Raw genomic sequence first — 27,032 nt, 5'->3', positions numbered from 1 at the left:
CTACACCATACATCCCAATCCTCCCCACCCTTGACAACTTATGAATGACTGAGAAAAGGTTAGAAAATGCCTGTTTTACAATGTTTCTAGGGGTGGATCCTATGTCTGATACAAAATGAGTAACCGGCATCTGTGTAATATAAAAAACACAGTTGTGAGCATCAATTCATCTACAAGATTGTAAGCCTTCAGGCCAACCATACAAAAAAGATGTTCATAACTCATTGATCTACTTACATATATTTACAAAGCTATATATATATAAATATATATATATATATATATATATATATATATATATATATATATATATATATATATATATATATAAGATTGCAAAACTAAATAGTGACGAGGGTGCATTTCTGCATACATTATATAGCTGAGTAGTGGTAATATATGCAGGCATGCACATGTAATGACACCCTGGTGACTATTTTGAGAGGTGATGTACCTGTTGGGGTATGAGAGATCCTGGCTGGGGGGTGGCACCCCGCATAATACCTAATTACCCACTAGCCCCTCCCTGCTCCTCACTGTGGAACCGGTGAGACCAGCTCAGGTATCGCCTCCCCCCCCCCCTGTGACTCCCCCTCCTCCCTCTCCCTCCGCCCCGGTCCCTCCAGCACTCAGTCTGCAATGTGATCGGGGAGTGCAAGCTGTCAGCCCGGAGGAAGGAGGGAGACGAGAGGTGAGAGGAGACTGATTTGGGAGGATGAAAGTGTGATCGGGAGATGGGGCTGGGGGTTGGTGTCTGTGGGGTGCAGGACTTTGGGGATCAGTCCTATCTGGGGGTGCGCTGGTTATGTCTAGGGGGGACTGGAGGTAAGTACTTTCTAGGTAAGTACAATGGGGAAGGGTGCAATCTGATGGGTGCAATCTGATGGTTGACAAGTCACTGGGGTGTGTAAGGGTGCATGAATTTTGGGGACCCATATTATGTGGGAGAGTTGGGTGCAGGGAGATTGACATGAGACAGGTGACTGGAGGTATTACCTGGGATAAGGGGGCTGTGTAGCATATTGGTGTCAGAGCTGTAACTTAAAAATGTCACCGTCTTGGGCGAGATTGAAAACTGTTGACCCCCCGAGCCCTCAATTTTAACTAAATGAACTTAAAATATTCACAAACTGCTCCCCTCTTCAGCGTTGCGCCCTGGGCGGTCGCCCCACTCACACAGCCCTAATTAAGGCTCTGGTTGGTGCTCTATAAATAAAGGATAATAATAATACAAAGGTGACTTCAAGTCACTGACTTGTATCATTTGGGTCTGGGTGACAAGACAGAGTGTGAGTATAGGTAGGGTGGGGGCATCGGGATGAGGAGACGATAGTGGGGCAGAGCATTGTGGAAGGAGTCACTATCTGTACCCTTTATACTGTAAACATAGACACATACTCTTTGTAAAAAAATGACACATTGCATATATATGAATATATTGCACGCCCTGTTCTTGTACACACCTGTGCCTCTCCCAGCCCATACATCATTCATTAGGATTAATTAGGTTCATAACAACTGGTATTTAAATAGCATATCATGGTAATATTGCAGAGTGTTGGAGGTATTGTTGACATTCTGAGTACTGTTCGTGGAGTAGTACACAGTAGTATTGATTTCAGAGTATTACATGTCACAGTGTGGTACTAGACGTCATCATGTGACCATGTCTGCTCCCAATAACAGAATTGTTCTAGTTACTGTATAATTTTGTGGTAGGGGTGTTAGAGATTCTGTACCTCACCAGGGGGGGCCTCTAGAATTACAGATGACTTTTGTGGTGCTAAGGGTGTAATAATATTGGTTTCCAGGGTATTGGTGTATAATAAATATAATATTGTTAATAATATTATAAGTTGGGAATGTGGAAGGGTACTGGGCACACAAGGTGCTGCCCCCCTCACAGGCAGCTACTGCGCCCGTGTCAGTGATAGGCTGGGAGTGTGGCGCTGTGGCATCACAAAGTGAGGTGAACACACCCGCTGTTCCCTATTGTCAGTCACTGAGTTAGGGGGATGTTTAATTTAATCCACAGGGCGGACAACATCCAATTCGCGGCTCTGGGGAACAAAACACTAAATGATTGACATGATGTTTTAAGCGCCTAATGGTAGCACCAGTCCTGAATATATATATACATATATATAATATATATATATATATATATATATATATATATATATATATATATATATATATATATACACATACACGATATTGCTTATTTGCTGGACATAAGTATATCGGAATATGTTATTAACATATTGTTAGTGTGTTGCTATTGGGTAATATAGTATGTCATAGTATTGTTGGCTTGCAGAGTATTATTGTGAATTGTAAATGCACTACAGACATAGAACTGTTTGTAGATTATTAGTGGGGGGTGTAAATGTAATTGGGGTATAATACTGTTGGCTTGTATAGTACTAGTGTGGAGTAGGCTATACAAATATACAATAATAAAGTAGATACTTGGGACAATAGAACTGTTTGCAGAGTATTAGAGTGGAGTGTCAATATACTTGGGGCATAGACAAGGCCAGGGATACCATTAGGCGAAGCTAGGCATTTGGCATGGTTGGGGATCGTCTAAAACACTGGATGAATGGCATAATGTCACTCACCCAGTGATTTTAATGCTCCCACAGCGCCCCCACATGGAGGGCCGGCCACTGACATGAAGGCTTATGGAGCTAGCTGGCTGCTCCTCCTCCATGTCAGCGATAGGTTGGTAGTGTGGCGTTTGGCTATGATGTCATAGCTAAGCGCCACACTCCCAATCTGCCGCCCCCAGCACCCACCTGCCAAGGTAAGAAGCAGCAGAGGTGGGTGTGCCGTATCAGAGTCTGGGGGTCCGCCTAGGTTGCTCTGTTGCTTGTATAGGCCCTGGGCATAGAACGGTGTGCATAGTATTAGTGTAGAGTATAAATGTACTTGGGACGTAGTACTATTGGCTTGTAGAGTATTAGTGTAGAGCAGTGGATCCCAAACTTTCTCAATTCGAGGCAACCTTAGTGTCTCCATAATTTTTTCAAGGCACTCCTAAACCAAAATAACTATCAAGTACTCCCCCACCCAGCTTACCCAGATTACCACCGGCCCTGGCCGCGGCAGCCCAAAGAGATCGTCGCAGCACCCCAGGGAGCCACAGCGCACAGTTTGGGAACCGCTGATGTAGAGTATAAATGTACTTGGGACATAGTACTATTGCCTTGCAGGTATTAATGTGGAGTAAAAAGGTACTTGGGACAGAGTATTGTTGCTGGTTATACCTTGTTATAGAAGGAGCACCGATGTGTGGTGCTGTTGGTATTGTTGGTATGCAGAGCATTTAGGAAGGATGTTTTTGTAACTAAGGTAAATGAGAACATTCCTCCCACACTCTATTCCTCTCTCCCAGTCACTATCAGCTCACACCCCATCTCCCCCTGCTCTTATCTCCCCCTACCACTAACTGCCCTCACCCCCATCTCCCCCTGCTCTTATCTCCCCCCTACCACAACCTGCCCTCACGCCATCTCCCCCTGCTCTTATCTCCCTCTACCACTAACTGCCCTCACCTCATCTCCCCCTGCTCTTATCTCCCCCCAGCCACTACCTGTCCTCATCCCCATCTCCCCCTGCTCTTATCTCCCTCTACCACTAACTGCCCTCACCCCCATCTCCCCTGATCTTATCCTCCCCCTACCACTAACTGCCCTCAACCCTATCTCCCCCTACCACTAACTGCCCTCACCCCATCTCTCTCTGCTCTTATCTTATCTTCTCTCATTAACAATTTCTCCCCTTATCACTATGTGCACTCTGCCAATAGATATATATGTGTATATAAATAATACACCTGTTGTGTAGCCACTGCGATGGTAGAAGGTTAGAAATCCCTGACCCTTGTGTACCTTCCTCTACTCTCTGTATGTACATATTTGTCTCACCTAATTATATATAATATTATTATATCTGGGAGAAATGCTGCCTGTGGCTCTCCAGCTGCTGTAGAACTACTAGTTCCAGCATGCCCGGCGAGCCGATCTCTGGGACCTGGAGTACCACAGCAGCTGTTAGAGCCATGGGTCGATCAGCCTGCTCTGTCTGGATAATTTGCCTGTCCCTCCATGTTTCCCAGCCTGTCCCCCTCTCCCCCCTCCTCCCTACTCATATTACAGCCACAATGGACACACAGAAGGCGCTGTATGTACAGTGTACTCTTGTTTACCGCAGCTCTGTACTCTAATACCTCTTCACTAATGTGTTATCTGGTGACAGAATCCCGCTGCTGCCAAACATTTTGCCAGATTTCGGGTAATTGTTGAGGGATCGAGAGTTAGGATTAGGCTGGGATTAGGGTTTTGTTACTTCTGCTGTGTCAGTTTTATAACCTACAATTTCCGGTTGGTGCATCTGGGGATTGTAAAAGGCTCTGAGCCAGGGGCCATTGTCTAACCTAAAAATCTTCTCGCTCCCATCGCAACGAATAAGCTCATACAACCTGTCCACGCTGCAAAGGGCATGATTGTAAAAAAAGAAGATACCAGTTGTAGGTTTAACATCAGAGCTTTTGGTGCTGAAATACTGGAAAGAAAAAAACTTTTTGAATGTTAAAGCTCCAGGGGACATTAAACTAGGACTCTGAAGGCAGCCATTTTGTGGGATAAAGTAACGTACATGAGGATGCAGCCAATCATTTTCCTAGGAACCGGTGCCTCCTGAATATTAGTTAGGCCTCAGTGATGTCCTGGTTCCTAGTGGACTGGATGGGTGCATTGTTGTGACCATTGCTCTTATCTCCCTCTACCACTAACTGCCCTCACTCCCATCTCCCCCTGCTCTTATGTCCCCCTACCACTACCTGTCCTCATCCCCATCTCCCCCTGCTCTTATCTCCCCCTACCGCTACCTGTCCTCACCCCCATCTCCCCCTGCTCTTATCTCCCTCTACCTGCCCTCACCCCCATCTCCCCCTGCTCTTATCTCCCCCTACCGCTACCTGTCCTCACCCCCATCTCCCCCTGCTCTTATCTCCCTCTACCTGCCCTCACCCCCATCTCCCCCTGCTCTTATCTCCCCCTACCGCTAACTGCCCTCACCCCCATCTCCCCCTGCTCTTATCAGCGGCAGTGATGTCACAGCGGCTCAAATGACTGCATTCTCAGCCTTTTCTCCTCTATCACAACCCATTAGACCACTGTCCTAAAGACATTTGAGGTCCAACCATCAACATGATGCTATCCTTGTCCCTTCTCTGTACTATTGTGAGTTTAGTGTGTGTCAGTGATGTTTGTTTTGCTTTGTGTACACTACAGTATGAAGTTTCTGTAGAAAAGAAAGTTTCCATCCAAGTTGTAAAGTATTCACAAAACTCCTCCTTATTTAATGAGCAGACCTGTCCTGCTCTCAGTGTATCATGCTGGCTGTATAAACACTGCAGTCTTTAACCACTTGCAGATCACACACTAGCTCAGTGTTGGCTAACCTGTGACACTCCAGGTGTTGTGAAACTACAAGTCCCATCATGCTTTGCCAATATATAGCAGCTTATTGCTGGAAGGGTATGCTGGGACTTGTAGTTTCACAACACCTGGAGTGTAACAGGTTAGCCAATACTGCACTAGCTTATACCAGCCTCTTACCTTTGCACCAATCAGCTGGCAGAAAGCAGCGTCCTTCCGAGAACGGAGGCCGTGTTCCCTCCTTCCCAGTTTTCAGGAAATCAGGAATCCTCCAGGAATTTGTAGTAATGAGATTTTTCTTCTCTATATAAGACCCCCAATAATACTGCTATACTGTAAATTATATGGGTATTAGCAGTCACTGAGAGGTTCTGTGACCATATAAGAGCACAAGGCTGTAGGGCAGAGAAAACTAAAATATTCTTTTTATTGTTACATAAGGTTTTTCAGGCACAAAAACACAATCATTGTTTCAACTTACATACAGCTGTTTCTACCTTATTAAAGGGTAGATTTATCAAACTTTCTTAGAAAGAGAAGTTGAGGGAGGTGTTGCCCATGGCAACCATTTAGATTCTAGCTATTGTGTTCTAGAATGCACTAGACAAATGAGAGCTAGAATCTGATTGTTTCCATTTTAGAAGGTTTGATAAGTCGACCCCCTAGTCTCATCAGTATGAGATAGGGATTTCATACAGATCTTTGGGTATTGTGCTTAAAGCGTATGTGCCCCTTTGGCATTGTGAGCACCTCTCCACCTTCCCTGACCTGGGAGGACTCGAATAAGCAGAGACCACCTCTCAGTCCAGACAGACCACCTTGCTCTCTGACACCTTATCCAGACTATGTTAAAAGATATGAAGCGCTCACTGGGGCTTACAAATCTGGCGGCGTCAATGGGCTGACGCAACGTGGGCGGGATCAACTCATTGCACCGCAGCAGGAAAGAGGTGTCTGGTCTCCCAGCTGCCTCAGGACCTCCGTGCCGGAGGACTGAAAAATATCAGGGTCTCACTGACACAGAAGTTAAGGGGTCCCATCGAAGGGACCCCCACGTGACAGGGGCACTACCTCCTTGTGGGAAATAGCAGATCGTTTTCAGCCAGTAATCATTTGAATTTGTGTCTCTGAAAATGTCTTTATTGTTTACATGAACTGTAATGGGCCATAGGGAAAGTTGAGAGTTCACCCATTAATATACTGCATTTAAAATGTGGCTTCTACTGTAATATGGTTAAAGCCTTATCCTGGAGCCCCATTGAACCAGGAGCCCTTATACTAAGGCCCTCTTTGTCATAGCATTATGCTCTGCTAGAATATACAACATACCTACCTATATTTTTTTTGTACAAATGTGGAAGTGTTATGTGCATGTTGTGGGTTTGTGTGTATGTGCGCATGTCTGTGTGGGCCGCAGTCACATGCTCTGCGTGTCGTGCATTCCTGGGGTATATGGAGCATGGAGGAACAAATGACCTGCATCCTCCCCGCACAACATTAACTCCTTCACTGCCATAGGCACACCTGAAGCTAGGCGGAAGACATTAAGCCCCCTGCAGATGCAGCAGCTCCGTCGTCATCTCGGAACATTTGTACCCACAAAGCAGCTTTGTGTCATATCCAAGGGCTTTGGAAATGGCAGTGCATGCTGCTGTAGATACATGAATAAGATTTGCAGCAGAAAGGCACAAAAGACAATGCTTTATTAAAAGTTGCAGTAGGGCGTAGACAAGATATTACATTGAAATCACTAGGGGGGGTGGGTGGGGTGTTGGCTGTAGGGATTAGGGATCATTTCTGTGACAGGTTGAAGGAATGATGATGGTGTACTTAGCAGCATATGGGCTGTGGGTTGTCTGCTGATTATTACGAATAATGGGTTAACACGACTGTGCATTGCATTACTGGTAAAGGATAATTAGGAATTCCTCTGTTGGTAAGGAAGGGTTTAATGGAGGGGTTACTCTGACGGGAAGGCGCAAATAAGCAGCGTGGGTTGGAAGGACAAGGTGTGACTAGTATAGTGGTGTATTATATATGTACTAAACTTCTGTTAATTATGTCATTATAATCAGTATTTAATGATATAATCAGCTCAGCATTTACAAGGAAAACTTTTACATTAATAAAAGACAATGTAAGGATGTGTAAAGAGTGTACAGTCATGGCCAAAATTTTTTAGATTGACACAAATATTATATTTCACAAAGTCTGCTGCCTTAATTTTTATGATGGCAATTTGCATATACTCCAGAATGTCATTAACAGTGATCAGATGAATTGCAATTAATTTAAAAGTCCCTCTTTGTCATAACAATGAACTTTATCCCAGAAGCAACTTTTCCACTGCATTTCAGCCCTGCCACAAAAGGACCAGCTGACATCAGGTCAGTGATTCTCTCGTTAACACAGGTGAGAGTGTTGATGGCGACAAGGCTGGAGATCACTCTGTCATGCTGATTGAGTTAGAATAACAGACTGGAAGCTTTAAAAGGAGTGTGGTGCTTGAAATAATTGTTCTTCCTCTGTTAACCATGTTTATCTGCAAGGAAACGTGCAGTCATCATTGCTTTGCACAAAAAGGGCTTCACAGGCAAGGATATTGCTGCTAAGATTAAGATTGCACCTAAAACAACCATTTATCGGATCATCAAGAACTTCAAGGAGAGAGGTGCAGTAGTTGTGAAGAAGGCATCAGGGCGCCCAAGAACGGCCAGCAAGTGCCAGGACCGTCTCCTAAAGTTGATTCGGCTGCATGATCGGGGCACCACCAGTGCAGAGCTTGTTCAGGAATGGCAGCAGGCAGGTGTGAGTGCAGCTGCACGCACAGTGAGGCGAAGACTTTGGGAGGATGGCCTGGTGTCAAGAAGGCCAGCAAAGAAGCCACTTCTCTCCAGGAAAAACATCAGGGACAGTCTGATAATCTTTAAAAGGTACAGGGATTGGACTGCTGAGGACTGGGGTAAAGTCATTTTCTCTGATGAATCCCATTTCAGATTGTTTGGGGCATCGGAAAAATGTTTGTCTGGAGAAGGAAAGGTGAGCACTACCATCAGTCCTGTGTCATGCCAACAGTAAAGCATCCTGAGACCATTCATGTGTGGGGTTGCTTCTCCGCTAAGGGAGTGGGCACACTCACAATTTTGCCTAGGAACACAGCCATGAATAAAGAATGGTACCAAAACATCTTCCAAGAGCAACTTCTCCCAACCATCCAAGAACAGTTGGTGATGAACAATGCCTTTACCAGCAGGATGGAGCACCTTGTCATAAGGCGAAAGTGATAACTAAGTGGGTCAAAATATCGGAATTTTGTGTCCATGGACAGGAAACTCCCCAGACCTTAAACCCATTGAGAACTTGTGGTCAATCCTCAAGAGGCGGGTGCACAAACAAAAACCCACAAATTCTGGCAAACTCCAAGCATTGATTAGGCAAGATTGGGCGGCCATCAGTCAGTATATGGCCCAGAAGTTGATTGACATCATGCCAGGGCGAATTGCAGAGGTCAACACTGCAAATACTGACTCTTTGCATAACCTTAATGTAATTGTCAATAAAAGCCTTTGACACTTATGAAATGCTTGTAATCTTACTTCAGTTATACCATAGCAACATCTGACAAAAAGGTCTAAAAACACTGAAGCAGCAAACTTTGTGAAAACCAATACTTGTGTCATTCTCAAAACTTTTGGCCATAACTGTATGTCCTTAGATTTTCCTTTTGTTGTACCTGAGCACACTGCTGTCAGATACAGAAATATGCTGTTGTTACAGAGCTATTGCATTCTCCTTCCCATGCATTTATAATATGTGCCTGTATATAGACCAGTGGTGACATTAGTATCTGTCCCCTGTAAACCAACAGAGGCGTCAATCTGTTCTATCGCCCAGGGGATTATGCTGTGTTCCGATACCTCTCGCATGAACTAATAAATTGATGAGATGGGGGTCATTTTGGAGGGGCCTGTTGGACATTGTCTTCTTTATATCTCCCACTCCCAAGAAAAATTGGACTGGCTCTCAGGGAACGCCGGGGAGCATGATTTTCAGGGTTTATACTTTAGACAATGGGAAGAAGTATGTCTATTCGGGTTAGGTCCATAAGTGCCAAAGATTCAAGGGAGTATGTTATAGGCAACAGAGGTATGATAGATTTAGGCAGGATAGGGGTTATGGCAGTGGTTCCCAAATTTTTTCAGTTCGCAGCACCCTTAGAGTCTCCAAATTTGTTTTCAAGGCACCCGTCCAAAATAATTACAGAGTAGTCCAGTTCAAGTATTTGAGTGAAAATAACGCAAGTATTTAGATCAGGACAGAAATACTTAGTAAGTTGTTTGCAAAAATATTATACAAAAATCCAAGGGAAAAGAATATTGTTATATATATTTTTTTTTCAATTATATTTCTGTCAAATAATAATTTACAGCTAAATTTAAGAGGAATAAGATCAAACAAAATAAAACCACATGTACAAAAATCATCACACTGTGCCCCTTCACCTTTACACTGTGCCCTCCTTCATCCACACACTCTGTGCCCCTCTTCATCACCACACACTGTCTGCCCCTTCTTCATCCCCACACACACTGTCTGCACACTGTCTGCCCCCTCTTCATCCCCACACACACTGTCTGCCCCCTCTTCAGGCCCACACACACTGTCTGCCCCCTCTTCAGGCCCACACACACTGTCTGCCCCCTCTTCAGGCCCACACACACTGTCTGCCCCCTCTTCAGGCCCACACACACTGTCTGCCCCCTCTTCAGGCCCACACACACTGTCTGCCCCCTCTTCAGGCCCACACACAGTCTGCCCCCTCTTCATCCCCACACACACTGTCTGCCCCCTCTTCATCCCCACACACACTGTCTGCCCCCTCTTCATCCCCACACACACTGTCTGCCCCCTCTTCATCCCCACACACACACTGTCTGCCCCCTCTTCATCCCCACACACACTGTCTGCCCCCTCTTCATCCCCACACACACTGTCTGCCCCTTTCTTCATTCTTTTGCCCCTCCATTGCTGTTTGCTTTCACCTTCCCCTCTGTTTCTTTACCTACCATACTTGGCCTTCTTTCTTCTATTTCTTCTGTCTTCTCTTCTATCTTCTTACCAATGAGGCGGCGCCCGAGACCCAGCATCCTCCTCTCTCCTGCCGCTTCTCACTGAATATGTTGGGTGTGATGACGGTGAGGAGGGAGGAGGATGCTGGGTCCCGGGCGCCGCCGGATTGGTAAGTTGTTTTTTGATTTATTTTTGTCCCTTGGCCGCGGCACCCCTGTAACAGTGCCGCAGCCCCCTGGGAGCCGCGGGACATACTTTGGGGATCGCTAGATTATGGAGAACAGGACAGCCCACTGAGCTATGCGCTTAATTCCATTACTGATACCTGGGTTGAGATTATTAATTACATACTTGCTACTTTTCCTACTTGACTTTTGGGAAATCCAAAAGCAAGGTAGGTAAAGACTAGATGAGCGGCTAGACAGCTTGCTGTCAAAAGTAGGTGTGGCAGTCACATCAAGCCCCGCCCAAATCAATAGACCCTGAGTGACGGGGCGTACAATAAAATCGGGACAGTCGAGAAGTATGCGGAAAGTGCCGCATTTAGCTGGTGTCGTGAGATTTAAATGGTCAGATCTCTACCGGGCTAATTATCTGCAATTGTCACACAGTGATGAATTAAAGCTGTGAACCCCAACTCCATATAGGAGTCCTGGTCAAGCTGTGGCTCTCCAGGTGTTGTGAAACTATAAGTCCCAGCATGCCCTGCCAGCTATTGATTGGCTATATGGTGGCAAAGCATGCTGGGGCTTGTAGTTTCACCTGGAAAGCCACAGGTTGGCCAGGCCTCCCGTATGCCAAGTAATTGTAATACACAACAAGCTCATCTTTTATTCCTGCCTACGCCATGGTGTGGCTCCTCCTTGCTGCCCTAGCACCCAAAATGTCTCTATTGTAAATAGCCAATGAGAAGAAAACATCAGGACTTGGACCGGATAGACTGACAGAGGGAGCTCACATTTGATTGGTCTGCTGGACAGGTATATGAAAGCATGTTACGGGCGGTGCTGTTGAGGGTGAACCTTGGTGTAACTGGAGAGATGACGTTCAGGCCTCTGGAAGCTGAAGGGTTAACGCTTAGCTGGCGTCTAATGGAAATGGAGGAAGAGGATGATGTGCTAACGTCTGGCAAGGCACTGGTTATTTGTGCAATATTTGTGCTTAGTTCAAATATTGTTCCCTCATTACCAAGTTACCCTTTCTTATATAACTCATTACTAGGAAATCCGGTACTATTACAAATTAATATGTAAATGTGATCATTGATCGCACCAATGCACTCTAAAATGTTGTGGTGAGACATTTTTGGTGTCCCAGGCCAATGGCATTAACTGTTCGGTACACCTTATGGGCACGTCTTAGACCAGTGTTGGCTAACCTGTGACACTCCAGGTGTTGTGAAACTACATGTCCCAGCATACCCTTCCAGCAATAAGCTGCTATATATTGGCAAAGCATGCTGGGACTTGTAGTTTCACAACACCTGGAGTGTCACAGGTTAGCCAACACTGTCTTAGACTGTACATATTTGCATTTGTCGATATTGGTGCCTTGCTAAAGTAGGATGCAATGATATAGTGATAGGACAGAGCCACCCTGTGCCCAGTTATTCTGAAATATGGTGGGACAACAGCTTGGCATGATCAGATAATAATGCCTCAGCGGGATGATGACAGCGTACATGCATTCATACAGAGGGCTATAATATTGTGTTCCTTTGTAATGCATGGTTTGCTGATGGAATGTTAATGACCACTTATAACAATAATGAGAATGTTTGGTCCAACTCGCCCAAATAAAGAATATGGGGTAATAGTACTGTTGTGTTCATAGAGATCTCATTCAGATACGGAGTTTAATGAGATGTTGCAAAAAAAAAGTCTCTGGCAAAAGGTATTTTAGCATGAGAAATAATGTTGAAGTACCTGGCAAGAGTAGGGTTAATGATTGAAAGGAAAGGGGTAATGGCTTGTTAGTGGCGTTCAGGAAGATGACGTTGGGGTAACTGGCAAGAGGGGGTTTAGGCTGGGACATCGCAAGTGATTTCATGTTGTGCTGTTGTATGTGAGATAAGTTTCATGACCTCAATGCAATCCTTTAAGAGACATTCTGCAGGAATGGGGCTGGTAAGCTGAACAACCTGGAAATAAGAGTTAAAAGCGTAATCTAGCAAGATCTCCACGCTCAATGGGCTGCATTAAGCATCTGCTGTTCAGTGCGACTCTTCACAATGTTTTTTTCCTGGCAAGTTCAGTTCTTAACCCAACAATTTCCTGGTTACTCAGCTTAGAGATACCAGTGCTCAGTTGGGTGCGAGGGAACATGTTGTGATGGTTTCTAGCCAGCTGCTATCCAGATACTGATTACTTTGCTTAGCTTCATTAAGCAGCGATTCACTGTTCTCCAGCAGAAGGAGAGTTAATGCCACGCCAGCGGATTGGGTTTCCGAGCAAGAGATGAGTCAATCTAAACGGAGAGATAACTCCTGCATTGTAGACTACCCAGCTTGTCGTTCAGCCAGCAAATCATTTATTACCCAACTTATAGATGAATCTACACATCTTGTATTACACAACACTCTTCTGTAAAGTAAAAAGTCTTTACTTGAATCAGGAACTCTAGATATGAATGTGCGTATCGGCGTACACTTGGCCGTTTATTTTGGTGTGACGTTCGTGTATGAGTGTGCGCAAATCAAATACTGTTTGTAGATGGCCGTACTTGTGCCTAAAGCAGAATGGCCTTCTGGGGGATTTATCTGGCATGTCGGTGGTAGCATGTCAGTTTGGTGGTGGTTATAAGTTGTGCTGGATGCTTGGAGGATGCAGGCGGAGAAAGTGCCCTCGTGGCTCCCAGTGAATTGCTAGCAATATTTCTTTAACCCACAAAACAGGGCAGCACGGTGGCGTAGTAGTTGGCACTTCTGCCTTACAGCACTGGGGTCATGAGTTCAATTCCCGACCTCGGCCTTATTTGTGAGAAGTTTGTATGTTCTCCCTGTGTTGTGTGGGTTTCCTCCGGGTGCTCCGGTTTCCTCCCACACTCCAAAAACATACTGGTAGGTTAATTGGCTGCTAACAAAAATTGACCCTAGTCTGTGTGTGTGTGTGTGTGTGTGTGTGTGTGTGTATGTTAGGGAATTTAGACTAATCCCCAATGGGGCAGGGACTGATGTGAGTGAGTTCTCTGTACAGCGCTGCGGAATTAGTGGCGCTATATAAATAAATGGTGGTGATGATGATGAATATGGCTGCCTCCTTCGTATGTAGCGGATGGGTACACTTTAATGCTGAGTATAGGAGATTTTAAAGCTGTATGGACTATTTTAGTTTCATTATATCACTTCCATATATGTAACATAATCTCTCCCAAATAGCAGGATCCGTCCAATCAGCCGCAGTAGACGTACAGGTGTCAGAAGTGCGCTGCGTCACAAATCTCTTTCCAGGCCCCTATCATTTTGCTGTTTGGGGGGAGGGGGACAAATACTGTAAAATTAAGTAATATATAAGAATTGGTGGTCATGTATTGTTGTTCGGTGCTGGCCCGTTACATTTGCTGTCTGTACCTTTGGCTGTGTTCTCGTTCTGTGTGCAGCACACAAGTGGTTAACAGCGAGCGCTCTGTCAGGAAGTGGCGAAGCTCTGTATTGTTGTTGTTATATAGGTGACATTTCTGCTTCCTCTGCAGTGTCAAGATGGGGGAGACTCAGCTATACAGCCAACGCTTGCATGGAATCAACGTGAGTAAAACTCTGAGTCCTGTGCTCCGGAGCTTACACTCTAATACCCAGGTATTCACAGATACAGTGCAGGAATAATGCAATCTAGTCCGAGAAGGGAATACCGTCATGCAGAGCTTACACCGTTATGTATAGAGACAACACAGGGGACAGATGGACAGTGGGATAAATGTAGCGTGGACTGCAGAGCTTACACTCTAGTACTGAGTATGCACAAATACAATGATGAAAAGTTATACCAAGAATTGAATCCTGTCCTGCTGAGTTTATACTCTACTATGCAGATACACAGCTACTCTACAGTAAGTTGCCAAACTCGTGGGAGAACATAGTTTTGTTCTGTAGAGCTAACACTCTAATATACGGACAGACACCGGTATTATACAGCGCACTGATGCAAAACGTTAGAAGGAAAACTTTTGAGTATAGAGAAAACTGCCCCACAGAGCTGACACTCTAGTATGCAATACCTGGCGAGGAGATAATGTTACTCTTCCTATTGCTTTGATAGGAGAAGCGCAGGATTCTGAGCGAGGTGGAAAGGATACAGCGGGAGCTGGAGCTGCAGAAACTCAAACTGCAACAACAGAAGGTAATAACGAAAATTGCCATCTTCCCTTTCCTGAAATCGCCTTCATTGATCACAGCATGTCTGAGAACCTGCTATATTTGTGTCTATGGTGGTACTTAGAGTTAAATAGACCTCTTGCCAAGCGTAGTTACCCAGCGGTGTACTATGTTCACTATGGGATACAACACCAGTACTCTGCAGAATCAGCCCTAAGAATGGTGTCATGTGACAGCTTCAGAATACTCTGGTGGTGCGGAGTGCCCCAATATTTGCCAATACGCCTAGATTTGTTACGTAGCCTACAGGCAGTTTTAAGCAGCTGTTTAATCGCTCATGTAACAAGTGCTGGAGACAAACTTTTAAGAGACCCTTTTTTTTTTTTTTTTTTTTTTGCACGAGCTGTTTTGCTGCTGGCCCTAATTGCTGCTTCATTTCAGTAGGACAACATCTTCAAACAGAAAAGACTCTTGTGGGAATAAAGAGTCAACAGAATGAGCTTTATCTCCTCTGCTTTTCCTACTGAATTGAATGTGTGTTGCGGACGGTGTGTCACACAGGCAGATTTCCTGCTCTAGCAGCTGTTTTAAAAGCGCAAGCAGCATTTAGTCCGGCAAGAAACCAACTGAAGGACTGAAGTGCTTTACAGATGTCTGTTATTTCTCCTGCACCTGTCACATCACTGATTAAACAGCAGTTGAAAAACTGCTTCTGTAACATGTAGATCTTACCAGCAGGAAAAAAAGCTTCTTTCTCCAGCTGTTTTCCTGCTCTCATATAACACCAACCTACAATATGTGAGTAACCTTAATGGAAGCAGCCGTTTAGTGGGCTGCAGCAATATGCAGATGCCTTAGTGATGTCACTTGTTCCTAGTGAACTGATTGGCTGCATTTCTAGAAATATTGGTTTGGCCCAAAAAATGACTCCACCGTAAACAGATACACTTTCAGTCACCAACCCACTAGTCACCACCTGCATCACCCCAATAAAATTGTTCTCTTACCCTGTTTACCTGCCCACAGAGGAAGTCTCTGCGAGATCGCTGGTTGATGGATGGGCTGGTTCCTGCCCAAGGAGTAGAAACGGACAACCCACTAAGTCAGACAGAAGATAAAATACGGAACCTTGAGCTTGAGTTGGAGAGGTGAGTCGATGGTCATCATACAGTGTGATGGTGTAGCGGTGGAAGTGTAGGTTAATTTGAGCGTGAGAAAATGTTTATGGTGCATTTACCTGGTTTTATTGCAGCTACCAGTTACAGCTGGTCCATTTGGAAAATCCAGAACTGAACATCGCAAAAACGAAGAAAGTTGAGGTAACTTTTTTGGTGAATATTCTAGTTTTGTCCAAGTAGAGTTCATCTTTGGAGAATTATTTTCACAACCGTTCTAGAATCTGAGGACATGAATGTGGCTCTGTTTTTGTTACGCTTCACTTTATTTGGTTTTAGGGGACTAACCTGCATAAGGAACTTGTGAATGGTGACGGGAACCAACGTGCAGCTGACCAGAAAGAGAATCATGAGCACAATACAACTATAAAAGAAGATAAGCCACTAGATAGCAGTCGAGGAGAAAAACCAGAGATGGAACGACAAGTTCTATCACAACAAGAGCCTGCACAGGGTAAGGATGGGCTGGTTGGACCTCCCGTACCAGCTCCTCGAGGGATAAAAATTCCAGAAAATAATCAAGTGGAACACAGTCTAGAACTTCCAAAATCAAATGAACTGGGTGCAAATCAAACACATCAAAGCCAGAACCAGGAACATTTTGACCAAAAAGGTGAAGCTGGGCACCATGAGAATCTCGCTCAAAAAGAAGATGATGTAATGCAGAATTTAAATCACTGCCGAGAAGATCAGGATGAGAATGCAGAGCATCTTGACAAGGATGGGGAACATCAACATCAAGATCAGAGTCTGGACCAAGAGCACATTGATAAAAACATAGACCTTCATAACCAAAGCTCGGACAAGAGTCTGGAACATGAGCAAGAGAACTTGGAACATCTCACTCACGAGTCAGGGCATGTAAACCTAGGTACAGAAGGTCATAAACTGGACATCTCACAGCCAAGTTTGGCAAATGAAGACCTAAGCAAGGTTTCGTTCAATCAACATCAGAATGACAATGTAAAACTACTGGGTGAACCCACAAATTCAGAGATCCTTGAAAACCAAAAAGAGAATGAAAGGTCAACCCAAAATGACATACATCCAACTTTACCCACTGCAGAGGACCATGACTTACCGTTGAGGACAGGTGACCACAAAAATAGCCAAAACGTAAATGAAAAAGACGTTTCAGGATCAGTTATCCATGACCAAAATCGAGACCAGACTGAAGAGTTTGTAATATCGCTTGAAAAGCAGGAACAACACCAAAATGAAAAACCACCAGTGACTCAAGACAAAGCTGATAATCCTGTGGTGTTACTTACAGGTCAGGATAAAGACCCTGACTCAACACAGCCACCAGAAGATTCAAAGCAAAACCCATTATTGCCATTCAAGGACCAGAATCTGGATTTAATCTCATTGCCTATCTACAAAGACCAGTGCCCAATCCTGCCAACTATGGCTCAAGAGAAGACCACAACACTGCCACCTAATAACCAGCACCCCAGTGCGTCACTACCTGATGAGGACAACCAACAACCTGGTCAAGTACATATATCCCAAGTTGTGGTCATATCTGCTCCAGGAGTTAACCAACACTCCGCTCACCCTCAACCGGGTCCATCAGCCTCCCACCAGCCTGGCACAGTAATAACAAACACTCCCGCTGAGTGCCAGCCCCTGTTGCACAAAACTCAAGAGACTGATGCCCATCCGCACCAGCATGGATCTAACACAGCAGAGACACGGGACAAGGACACGCCTGTGAAAAAGAAGACATGCCAGTGTTGTGTAGTAATGTGAATATAATGGTGCGCTACATTATTATAACTTTTTAAATTAAGTTGGATATTATAATTCGATATTATATAATAATAATAATTAAAAAGAAAACAGATATCGCCTATATATAGTATTTTTTTTTTTTTATTATTTTTTTTTTCTTTGTCCGGATATATTTTTTTTAAAATGCACTTATTGACTACACTCAATGGAGGCAGCCATTTTTGTGGGCGGAATCAATATTCACGACAAGGCAGCCAATCAATTCATTAGGAACTAGTGACATCACTCACCCAGGGTGGGGAATGGGTGCACTTTAAGTATTTTAATGAGATATTTTTAATGCACAAACAGTAGTTAATGGAAAACCAATATGTTAATAATTGTATGAATGTATTCTTTAATAAAAGGATCATGTATTTTTCATTCGGTATTAAATCTAATATTTTGTCGCTTGTTTTGTTCTTACTAGACCTAAAGGCTAACTCCACCCAAAACAAGAACAAAAAAAATTGTTTTGTGTAGCGTTACGTGGCGTGATATTATAGTTTTCCTTACCAGTGCTCTGTAGATCTTGAGGTCCCCCAATACTTACGGGCCAAGCACATGGATGAAAACTTCATGGGAGAGGAGCTTTGAAAACCAGAAGAGGAGGCAAGACTCTCCTGACCGGGCCTTTACAAGCATACGTAAGACTAATATGGTGGCTCAGTGGTTAGCACTTTGCCTCACAGCGCTGGGGTCATGAGTTAAATTCCCGACCATGGCCTTATCTGTGAGGAGTTTGTATGTTCTCCCCGTGTTTGGCGTGGGTTTCCTCCGGGTGCTCCGGTTTCCTCCCACACTCCAAAAATATACTGGTAGGTTAATTGGCTGCTATCATAATTGACCCTAGTCTCTCTCTCTATCCCTCTCTCTCATTCCCCCTCTCTCTCTCTCCCTCCCTCTCTCTCTCTCTCTCTCTCTCCCTCCCTCTCTCTCTCTTTCCCTCCCCCTCTCATTCCTCCCTCCCTCTCTCTCATTCCTCCCTCTCTCTCTCTCATTCCTCCCTCTCTCTCTCTCATTCCCCCCTCCCTCTCTCTCTCTCATTCCCCCCTCCCTCTCTCTCTCTCATTCCCCCCTCCCTCTCTCTCTCTCATTCCCCCCTCCCTCTCTCTCTCTCATTCCCCCCTCCCTCTCTCTCTCTCATTCCCCCCTCCCTCTCTCTCTCTCATTCCCCCCTCCCTCTCTCTCTCTCATTCCCCCCTCTCTCTCTCTCATTCCCCCCTCTCTCTCTCTCATTCCCCCCTCCCTCTCTCTCTCTCTCATTCCCCCCTCCCTCTCTCTCTCTCTCATTCCCCCCTCCCTCTCTCTCTCTCTCATTCCCCCCTCCCTCTCTCTCTCTCTCTCATTCCCCCCTCCCTCTCTCTCTCTCTCATTCCCCCCTCCCTCTCTTATTCCCTCTCTCCCTCCAATGGGGCAGGGACTGATGTGAGTTCTCTGTACAGCGCTGCAGAATCAGTGGCGCTATAAAAATAGATGGTGATGAGGATATCCTTTTTAGTTTTGTGTGAAGTTAGCCTTTCATTATTTAAAGCATTTAATATAAATGGAAATCCACTTAAAACATGTACTTCCGATATGTCCCAGTAGAATGTTTTTACCTTTTCTTTGCTGCAATATAAATATTGGAATCATTAGTTGTCTAGTGATTGTTACCATATGTCTTACAAACTCTGTTCCACATCTTGCTGATTTGGGTGGAGTCAATAAACTGCTAAGCTAGAAGAGACATATGGTGTAGCTGCCTTGCTTACCTATATATTTTTTTCCACCTCACATTAAACGAAAAAGAAATTCGATAAAATGGGGACATTATAGAAAGAGGCGGTGTTGCCAGTATGTACACATCAGATGTTTGGCTTCATTTTCTAAACTGCACTAGAAAAATGGCTTAATCTGATTGGTAGCTATGAGCAACACCAACTTTTTGCCGTGCACCAGTTTTCAGAAAACGCCCCAAATTAAGTATCTTTAATAAAAATGATGCTAACGTGTTGCAACCAATCACATCCTGCCATTTTATTACATAAACTCCAATCACAGCACAGCATTGGACTTGGCTCACGCTATATACAAAGCACGTGATCACCCACTTTGGTGCAGAGATTATCGTGGTGGGGTTCAGTCAGCAGAGATTGAGGTGGAAGTTCTAGTGAAAATTCAATAATAAGTTGAAGGTTCCTACGAGGAATTTTAAATGAGCTCATTGACTTACATCCAAAACTAACTTTAGTTTTGGATGTAGTTCAATCTGTAACAACATCAACAATAAGAAAAATGAACCTGTTATTTGCCGGAGTTATTCTTAATGTCTTTTCCTTTCTATATGTATCATTGTAGTTTTACTTGGCTCTGAGATAGTAAATGAAAGCAGCATGTGTATACATAGATATATTTATTGTTGTTTTCGCTTGTTCAGCCAAACAAAATTTGCCTGTCATGTCAAAGACAATTGGATGTATGACGCTGCCCAATCACAAGCAACGGATTACCTTTGTGTTCTTTGATACGGAACGTCTTGTGAGTGTAAAGGTTCACCTGCAACACTGGCTTTAAAGGGGATTTGTGGAGTTTTTATTTAATGTAACGCTGGAGGCCCCAGTGGCCTGGCCCCACCTAACTGCTAAATGAGAGAACACTTAATTATGTCGAACTCTCCGAAGGGGGAGAATCCCTTTTAACTCTTGTGATGTCAATGTTTTAATGCTCTGATTACAATTGGGTCTAAGCTTGTAAAACTTTTAGTGCTCTGATTGACTACAGGTTGGGCTAGCTCTGTGAGTGTTCCGATGCTTTGATTGGAGGAAAGTTTATCAAGCCCTGTGAACGCTCTGATTCTCTGATTGGCTAAAGGTTGGACTAGCCTTGTGAGTGTTCCGATGCTTTGATTGGAGGAAAGTTTATCAAGCCCTGTGAACCTTCTGATTCTCTGATTGGCTACAAGCAGAATAAAGCTCCACCCACATCGCACTTTCTTACACACAAAAAAAATTTGAATACGATGGATGCTAGCATGGCAGTGAAATGTGCCTGTTATCTTTCTTTAAAATATGTTCAAAGACCTATACATTGTAGTAGATAAATTGTTGGAAAGTTATACATATCAATTTTTACTTTGACATAATATGGAAAAATGCCTTTTCCTTATATTTGAGGCAGTTTAGGAATAATGCAGACATGTATGTGGGCGCTGTATGGCAGAAGTATTATCAGCCACCAATAATAAAGCAGCCAGTTGAGACTGGCATTTATTGGTGACTGGCATGTCTGTGCAGCTACCAGCGGCACGGCTGGTGTGAGGAGAGACCGTGGATGGTGAACCAGTCATTGTAGAAATGTCAGGACTGCTGCTCCTTCATGTGATGTTGCTTTCCAGGCTCAGTTGCTAGCTAAATTATCTTCATACAGTCAATCTTTAGAACACCATGTAAATATATATTGGCAATAGGCCGCCATCTTGTGTTATGAAGAAATATTCATGAGAATAAAACCGATCAGCTCAGTAGGAGCTTGTGCCGTCCCTGAGCTACTGGTAGAATTATACATTTCCAATAATAGATAGATAAATATCCATTAGACTGCAGCCTGACAACTCACTAGAACCTACTGATGTTACAGAAGCACTGGTGGAGGCAGCCATTTTGTGATGTCAATTCATTGGAATTAGTCACCTCACCGAGGCGTTTTTACTAGTCTTTCTGCAATTATCAGGTGGTTTTCCATATTGTAATGTTGTTGTTATCATCATTATATTGTATATTGTCATTGGCAGTTGTTTCGTAGGATGAATTACTGAGTTATAGCTAAAATTGGTGTCGGGCATTTGAATTTATTACCATTGTTTTTGTTATGACCTTTTATGATGTTTTACAGCTACTTTTGCGCCTTTTACGTCAATGTGCATGGATATGTGTGACAAAATGGCAGTATCTGCGGGGGATGGGCCAATGGGAGATACACATTGTTATGTTTGGACTAGGTGCCATCTTGCACCCAAAGTATAAAAATTAGACTTGTATTTGAGGGGTGTAATTACGTAAATGAGCTAGTAGGGTTGGAAAACAATATAAAGTACAGGAAGGCACAGCCATGTTGTCCGGTGCCCCAAGATGGACGCCCTATAGCCTCCCCACACTGAGCCGAGCTATGAATGGAAGTAGATTGTCTTTTTTTTAATCAGCCTGCACTCATCAACCTAAAAAACATTTTACATTTGTGTCTCATAAGTTAAGACCCCTCCACCTGCAGAACACGACAGACTCTACATTTGCAGTTTTTATATGAACCCCGTTCGGGCACATAATTTCCTCTAATTTGCAAAAACATGGCAGATGCAAACCTTGTTAATACACTGCAAGAAAACGTTCCAAGACACAGGCAATTCCTACAAAAATGTGTGTTTAATTCTTTGATATTAACAGTAGCAAAATAGAGTTAAAAAAAATATATATAATATGTTGAGAAGGACACAAAGGGAGTCTGTACATGGGTATAAAAAAAGAACTATACAGGCACGCAGGCCGCCTGGGTCTCACAGTAACGTTTGGTGAGGTACTGATAATTGGTGAAATCGTAAATCCGTGTTGTAAACCAAATGTTGCAGAACAGGTTTGGCGAGCTTTCCTTTGCATACCTAATAAAATATGCCAGCCCGAAAAATCCCGTCAGCACATACACGTCCTTCTCTTCACACTCAATCAGGACTGCAGCCCTAGTCTCCAATGACCCGGAGACACTTGGCAGCCATATTGTTTTTCGCGTGGGGTGGATGCGGCTGTCGTATCGTCACATTACACGTCCTTCACCAGCTGCGGCTCTTGTCCGTGCGTTGTAGGGTTTCCTCCATAGCGGCTCTCACCAAAAACCCATCACCTCCTCTGCGGTTGGCATGAAGTGTTTTTCATAACCAGAATTAATGGCGGGAGGCTTGCTGGGTAGTGGTGCCGATGGTGGTCGTGGAGGAGGAGAAGGAGGTTGTTCCATCTCTTCAACTACTGTGATGATAGAATTGGGGGTGTCCTGTGTGGGTATAAACAAATAATGTCAGGATATGAGGATTTTCATTCATAGACAAAGAGAACGATTTAATTTGCATAGAGATTATCGACATCAGACCTGGCCAACCTGTGGCTCTCTGGGAGCTGTGAAACCACAAGTCCCAGCATACCATGCCGGCTATCTACGGTCAGAGCATGCTGGGACTTGTAGTATGCCTTTGTACGTGAACTAAAAACAGACGTGCCTCATTGCTCAGAGGTGTCATTGGTTCCTAGTGAATTTATAAGCCAAATTAAAAATGAAACAATGGCTGCCTCGGCGGTGTAAACAAGAGATATGTTGACTTGGAACAAGGTCGCTAGAGAATGGCTAAATTTTAAAACTCTTATGTGGCACATTCACCTCATTCCACCCTTGCTGTTCAAATTAATAATTCATGCAAAAACAAATCATCCCTGTTAAAACTCTGGTAGGAAAGTGTTTCCGATCAGCCATGGACAATTTTATTGGAGAATTGCCCATTTTGAGTAATGTTCGGTGAGCAAGAGTGGGGCATTTCTGGAAACTCTTCCACTGGTGTAGCTCAAATGCAAAATAGGTGCAATAGCTAAATCAATGACTGCCAGAAACTGATAGGCTGACATGAGTTACAAAATCTTTTTTTTTTTTTCTTTAACCTTTGCACCAGTCCCAAGGATGTTTTTCTGGTCTTCTCTTTATAAACAATCCTTATACTTAATATTTAACTCGAATAACACTGGTTTTTTAATCCCACTCCGTATCAACATCTCTTAGTAAGTTTTTCTCGAGTTAGTTGTGTAACTTTCTTTCATGATTTAGAAAGTCAATATCCGCTTATCCTCTGGAAACCCAATGATGAACCAACCCGCTGTCTGTGTTGACTCAAGAGCTTGCTCTCCTATCTGGCCTGGAACGGAAGGCCTCTCTCAAATCATTTATTATTTTCCTGCTACTCTGGGCAGCTGCAAATTATGGCGCTGAAGGGCAAATAGTTTATTCTGCTTCCCAAACAAGTGGTTGACGTCACCCCCTCCTCCCTCAGAGGGAAAAAAAAAAGTAAATGAAGATATCTGAGTCTGCATTTTGTCAATCCTGTCTGCAGCATGCTGGGACAATGAAACCAGTGAATCAGCATTCGAGATGGATTTAGAGGAAAGGGGGAAGTGGGTGGATAACGTCAGGCTGTTGCTTATTCGCGGCCAGGACAGAGAAAGCATCAGCTGATCCTGCAGAATTGGAGATGAGTTGCATTGTGGGTTGTGTGTGATTAAGAGGCTGCGCTTCAAACATTAACCTGGTCTGCAAAGTGTCTGTCAAAAAACAGACATACGTCAATACAATACAATTCTGTACACAACACTGCGGGACGTGCTAAGATCTACCATGGCTTAGAGGCGCACAGGACCCTTGTAGAGGCGCCAACCTTTACTGACAATTTAATAATAATTCACTGATGACCAAAATCTTTCCTATGTTAAAGTCCATTTACAGTTAAACATGTGTCAAGCGAGTGAAAAATAGAAATGTGTAGAGCAGTAAGGGGCGACCTAAAACACTGGGGGGCCACATGGTGTGGCCCTAATACCTTCACACGGGCCCCGCTCAGTAATTAGAGCAATACATTTAATCAAAGAAAGAGACGACTATCTGTACGTACATATCAGCTGGCATTTTTTTTTTTTATAAATTCTTTATTTATTAGAAAGATAAAGTACAGCAATGCAGATTATCAGTGAAGCATGGAAGATATGCATATTGTTACGTTTAGTACAATACTATTATATGTTAACAGAGAAAAATATGCAAAGTATATATGATAGAAGTCTATCTGTCGACAATTACAATAAAGCAAGCAAACAGCTGTTTCCTCTTTCTCTTTTTTTTTTTTTTTTCTTCTAATGAATCCAATTAAACATAATTGACGCAGGAAACAAGAGAAAAAGAAGGGGGGTTGACACACGGTAGGAATTGGGGAGAAAGAAGGGGAAAGGAGGAAAGGGTAGAAGGGGGGGGGGAGGGGAGTATGTGAAACTCTTCATGCTATTTTCAAATGATCACGTGATGAATGGAGGAGACTGACAAATCATATACCTGAGTATGTGGAGGATAAGCCGATTTAAGTTACCTTATATAAGAATTCCAAAGTTACATTTTTGAATGTGCAGCTCTCGATTGAGGTTGGGGAGCAAAAAAGGGTCTTAAATTCTACTGTTTCCTTGAACTCCAACCAGCTAAACCAGGTGGCTGTGAAGTCTGAATATTTATCTTTTACAGAAAAAATAATATCATCCATTGACATATAGAATTCGACTCTGGTGAACCAGTCCTTGAGTGAAGGGGGAGATCGAGAACGCCAATGCATTGGAATAACTGCTCTGGCTGCGTTGTTTAAGTGTTTTAAAAGTGATTTCTTGTATTTAGATGAGGGAATGTTGGAGAGAGATAAAAGCCAAAAACCCAGGTCTACCGGAACCTCATGACCAACAATGGTCTTAGAGAGCCTGATAACTTCATCCCAAAAGGGAGTAATATGAGGACATTCCCACCATATATGCACCAAAGAGCCAAAGGCTCCGTTACATCTCCAGCATAATGAGGACACCTGAGGATGATATTTATGAAGTGTGGAGGGGCATCTATACCATCTTGTCAGAAGTTTATAATGGGTTTCTATGACCGAGGCATCAGCTGGCATTTTAATGTATGTGCTACTGCTATAACAACTAATCAGACAATAAAGTAAAAAGGAGCTGCGGCCCGTAGGTGAAGGCTCAGAGGGCCGCTTGTTGCCCATCACTAATATAGAGGGGGAGGGGGCCAAAGCGTGGAAAATTTGCTCTTTACTTTATTCATACTTGCCAACTTTTCCTCGTTGGCTTCAGAGAGATCCCGGGGGAGGTGGGAATGAGGGGCCGGGGCTTGACGAATTGTTTTTTGTATGTCCTGTTTCCCCCACTGCCCTGTTCTACGGCGCACTGTGGGGCCTTACACATCAACAATAATGATAATATATTAAGAGGCTCCTCATGCTTCTCCCATTCAGTCATTTTAGTAAAACATTTGGGCAGAGGATTTCAGAGAACCTTATTTTTCTGTAGATGGGAGTCAGTATAAATGCTCCCTAGTAGATTTATTATCTCCTTTAAAAGTAATGTATTAGGGAGATGTGGGTGTCATCCCCTAAGCGAAAGCTGACAATTTATTTTTTTTGTCCTTGGGAGGTGGAGGGTCTCTGTTTTGCATCACCGTGAATGTATAAGAGGAGGGGACATAGTACACAAGAACCTTATGCAAACGCTCTATGCAAGGTTGTAGATTTAGACACAGGAGTGGTCAGGACATCACCTTTCCAATATCAGTTTTTTGGCCCAAAGACGTAGCCTTAAGTCATAGACGTCCGTGTGGGGGTTATTATTATTACCATTTATTTATATAGCGTCACTAATTCCTCGGCGCTGTACAGAGAACTCACATCAGTCCCTGCCCCATTGGAGCTTAATCCCCTAACACACACACAGACAACAGACAGACAGACTAGGGTCAATTTGATAGCAGCCAATTCACCTACCAGTATGTTTTTGGAATGTGGGAGGAAACCGGAGCACCGGGAGGAAACCCACGCAAGCACGGGGAGAACATAAAAACTCCACACAGATAAGGCCATGGTCGGGAATTGAACTCATGACCCCAGAGCTGTGAGGCAGAAGTGCTAACAACTTAGCCACCGTGTGTGCTTTGCTGTTTGCTAAGGAGGCGGTGTGGAGCGCAGCGTTAGTGTCTTTACTACGGAGACAAGTGTACGGTTCAGCTGAAATTTCCTTAGACCCCTGTGTAAGAACACAGAACACAGCAATAGAGGAACAGGAGAGTGTATAACGGTGAAGGTAATGAAGGTGCTATCAGCAATATAAACAATATTTACACTGGCAAAGGGTGGCATACAGTGAGCCAACATACTATACACCTCCCTCTTAGTAGCCTATCTCAGGTTGGGTCTTGTGGAGAAGATACTTCCTCACAAATGGCAGACTCCCACCCTGTCACATCCAACACCTTCTCCCAATCAAAGAATGGTTTTGGACACGCTCTTCCTGGGTCAAAAAAAATCTAAATTGAGGTGCAGATTTTCAAATGTAAACAAACCCCCCCTTCCCCATGACCCAGTACTGGGTCTCCCAGGGGTTTTGGGCTTTGAACTTTAACACCAGGGGTAAATTTACCCTAAGATGCTTTAACCCC

General features: G+C 43.9%; 2 protein-coding genes across 6 annotated transcripts in view; one reads left to right on the top strand and one right to left on the bottom strand.

The window, feature by feature from the left end:
- The first annotated feature begins 574 nt into the window (after positions 1–574).
- On the top strand, positions 575–18,175 carry PALM3 (paralemmin 3). Its single transcript, XM_075206599.1, has 6 exons — positions 575–691; positions 14,208–14,259; positions 14,771–14,851; positions 15,853–15,974; positions 16,079–16,145; positions 16,281–18,175. The coding sequence occupies exons 2-6, from the start codon at positions 14,215–14,217 to the stop codon at positions 17,751–17,753; spliced, it is 1,788 nt and encodes a 595-aa protein (XP_075062700.1). The 5' UTR covers positions 575–691; positions 14,208–14,214; the 3' UTR covers positions 17,754–18,175.
- A 3,979-nt stretch (positions 18,176–22,154) lies between these two features.
- Positions 22,155–27,032, bottom strand: part of IL27RA (interleukin 27 receptor subunit alpha) — a 58,494-nt gene continuing 53,616 nt past the window's right edge. For 4 of the 5 annotated variants that reach the window (XM_075206594.1, XM_075206593.1, XM_075206595.1 and 1 more), the window contains one exon: positions 22,155–22,793. In XM_075206594.1, the coding sequence (XP_075062695.1) occupies positions 22,629–22,793 (165 nt within the window). In that variant the 3' untranslated portion in view covers positions 22,155–22,628. The remainder of the gene's footprint in view (positions 22,794–27,032) is intronic. The other variant, XM_075206596.1, reaches the window with a different exon arrangement.

Source organism: Mixophyes fleayi, chromosome 4 (assembly GCF_038048845.1).
Source record: "Mixophyes fleayi isolate aMixFle1 chromosome 4, aMixFle1.hap1, whole genome shotgun sequence".
Classification (NCBI taxonomy): Eukaryota; Metazoa; Chordata; class Amphibia; order Anura; family Limnodynastidae; genus Mixophyes; species Mixophyes fleayi.
This window is presented reverse-complemented; position numbering and strand designations above follow the sequence as displayed.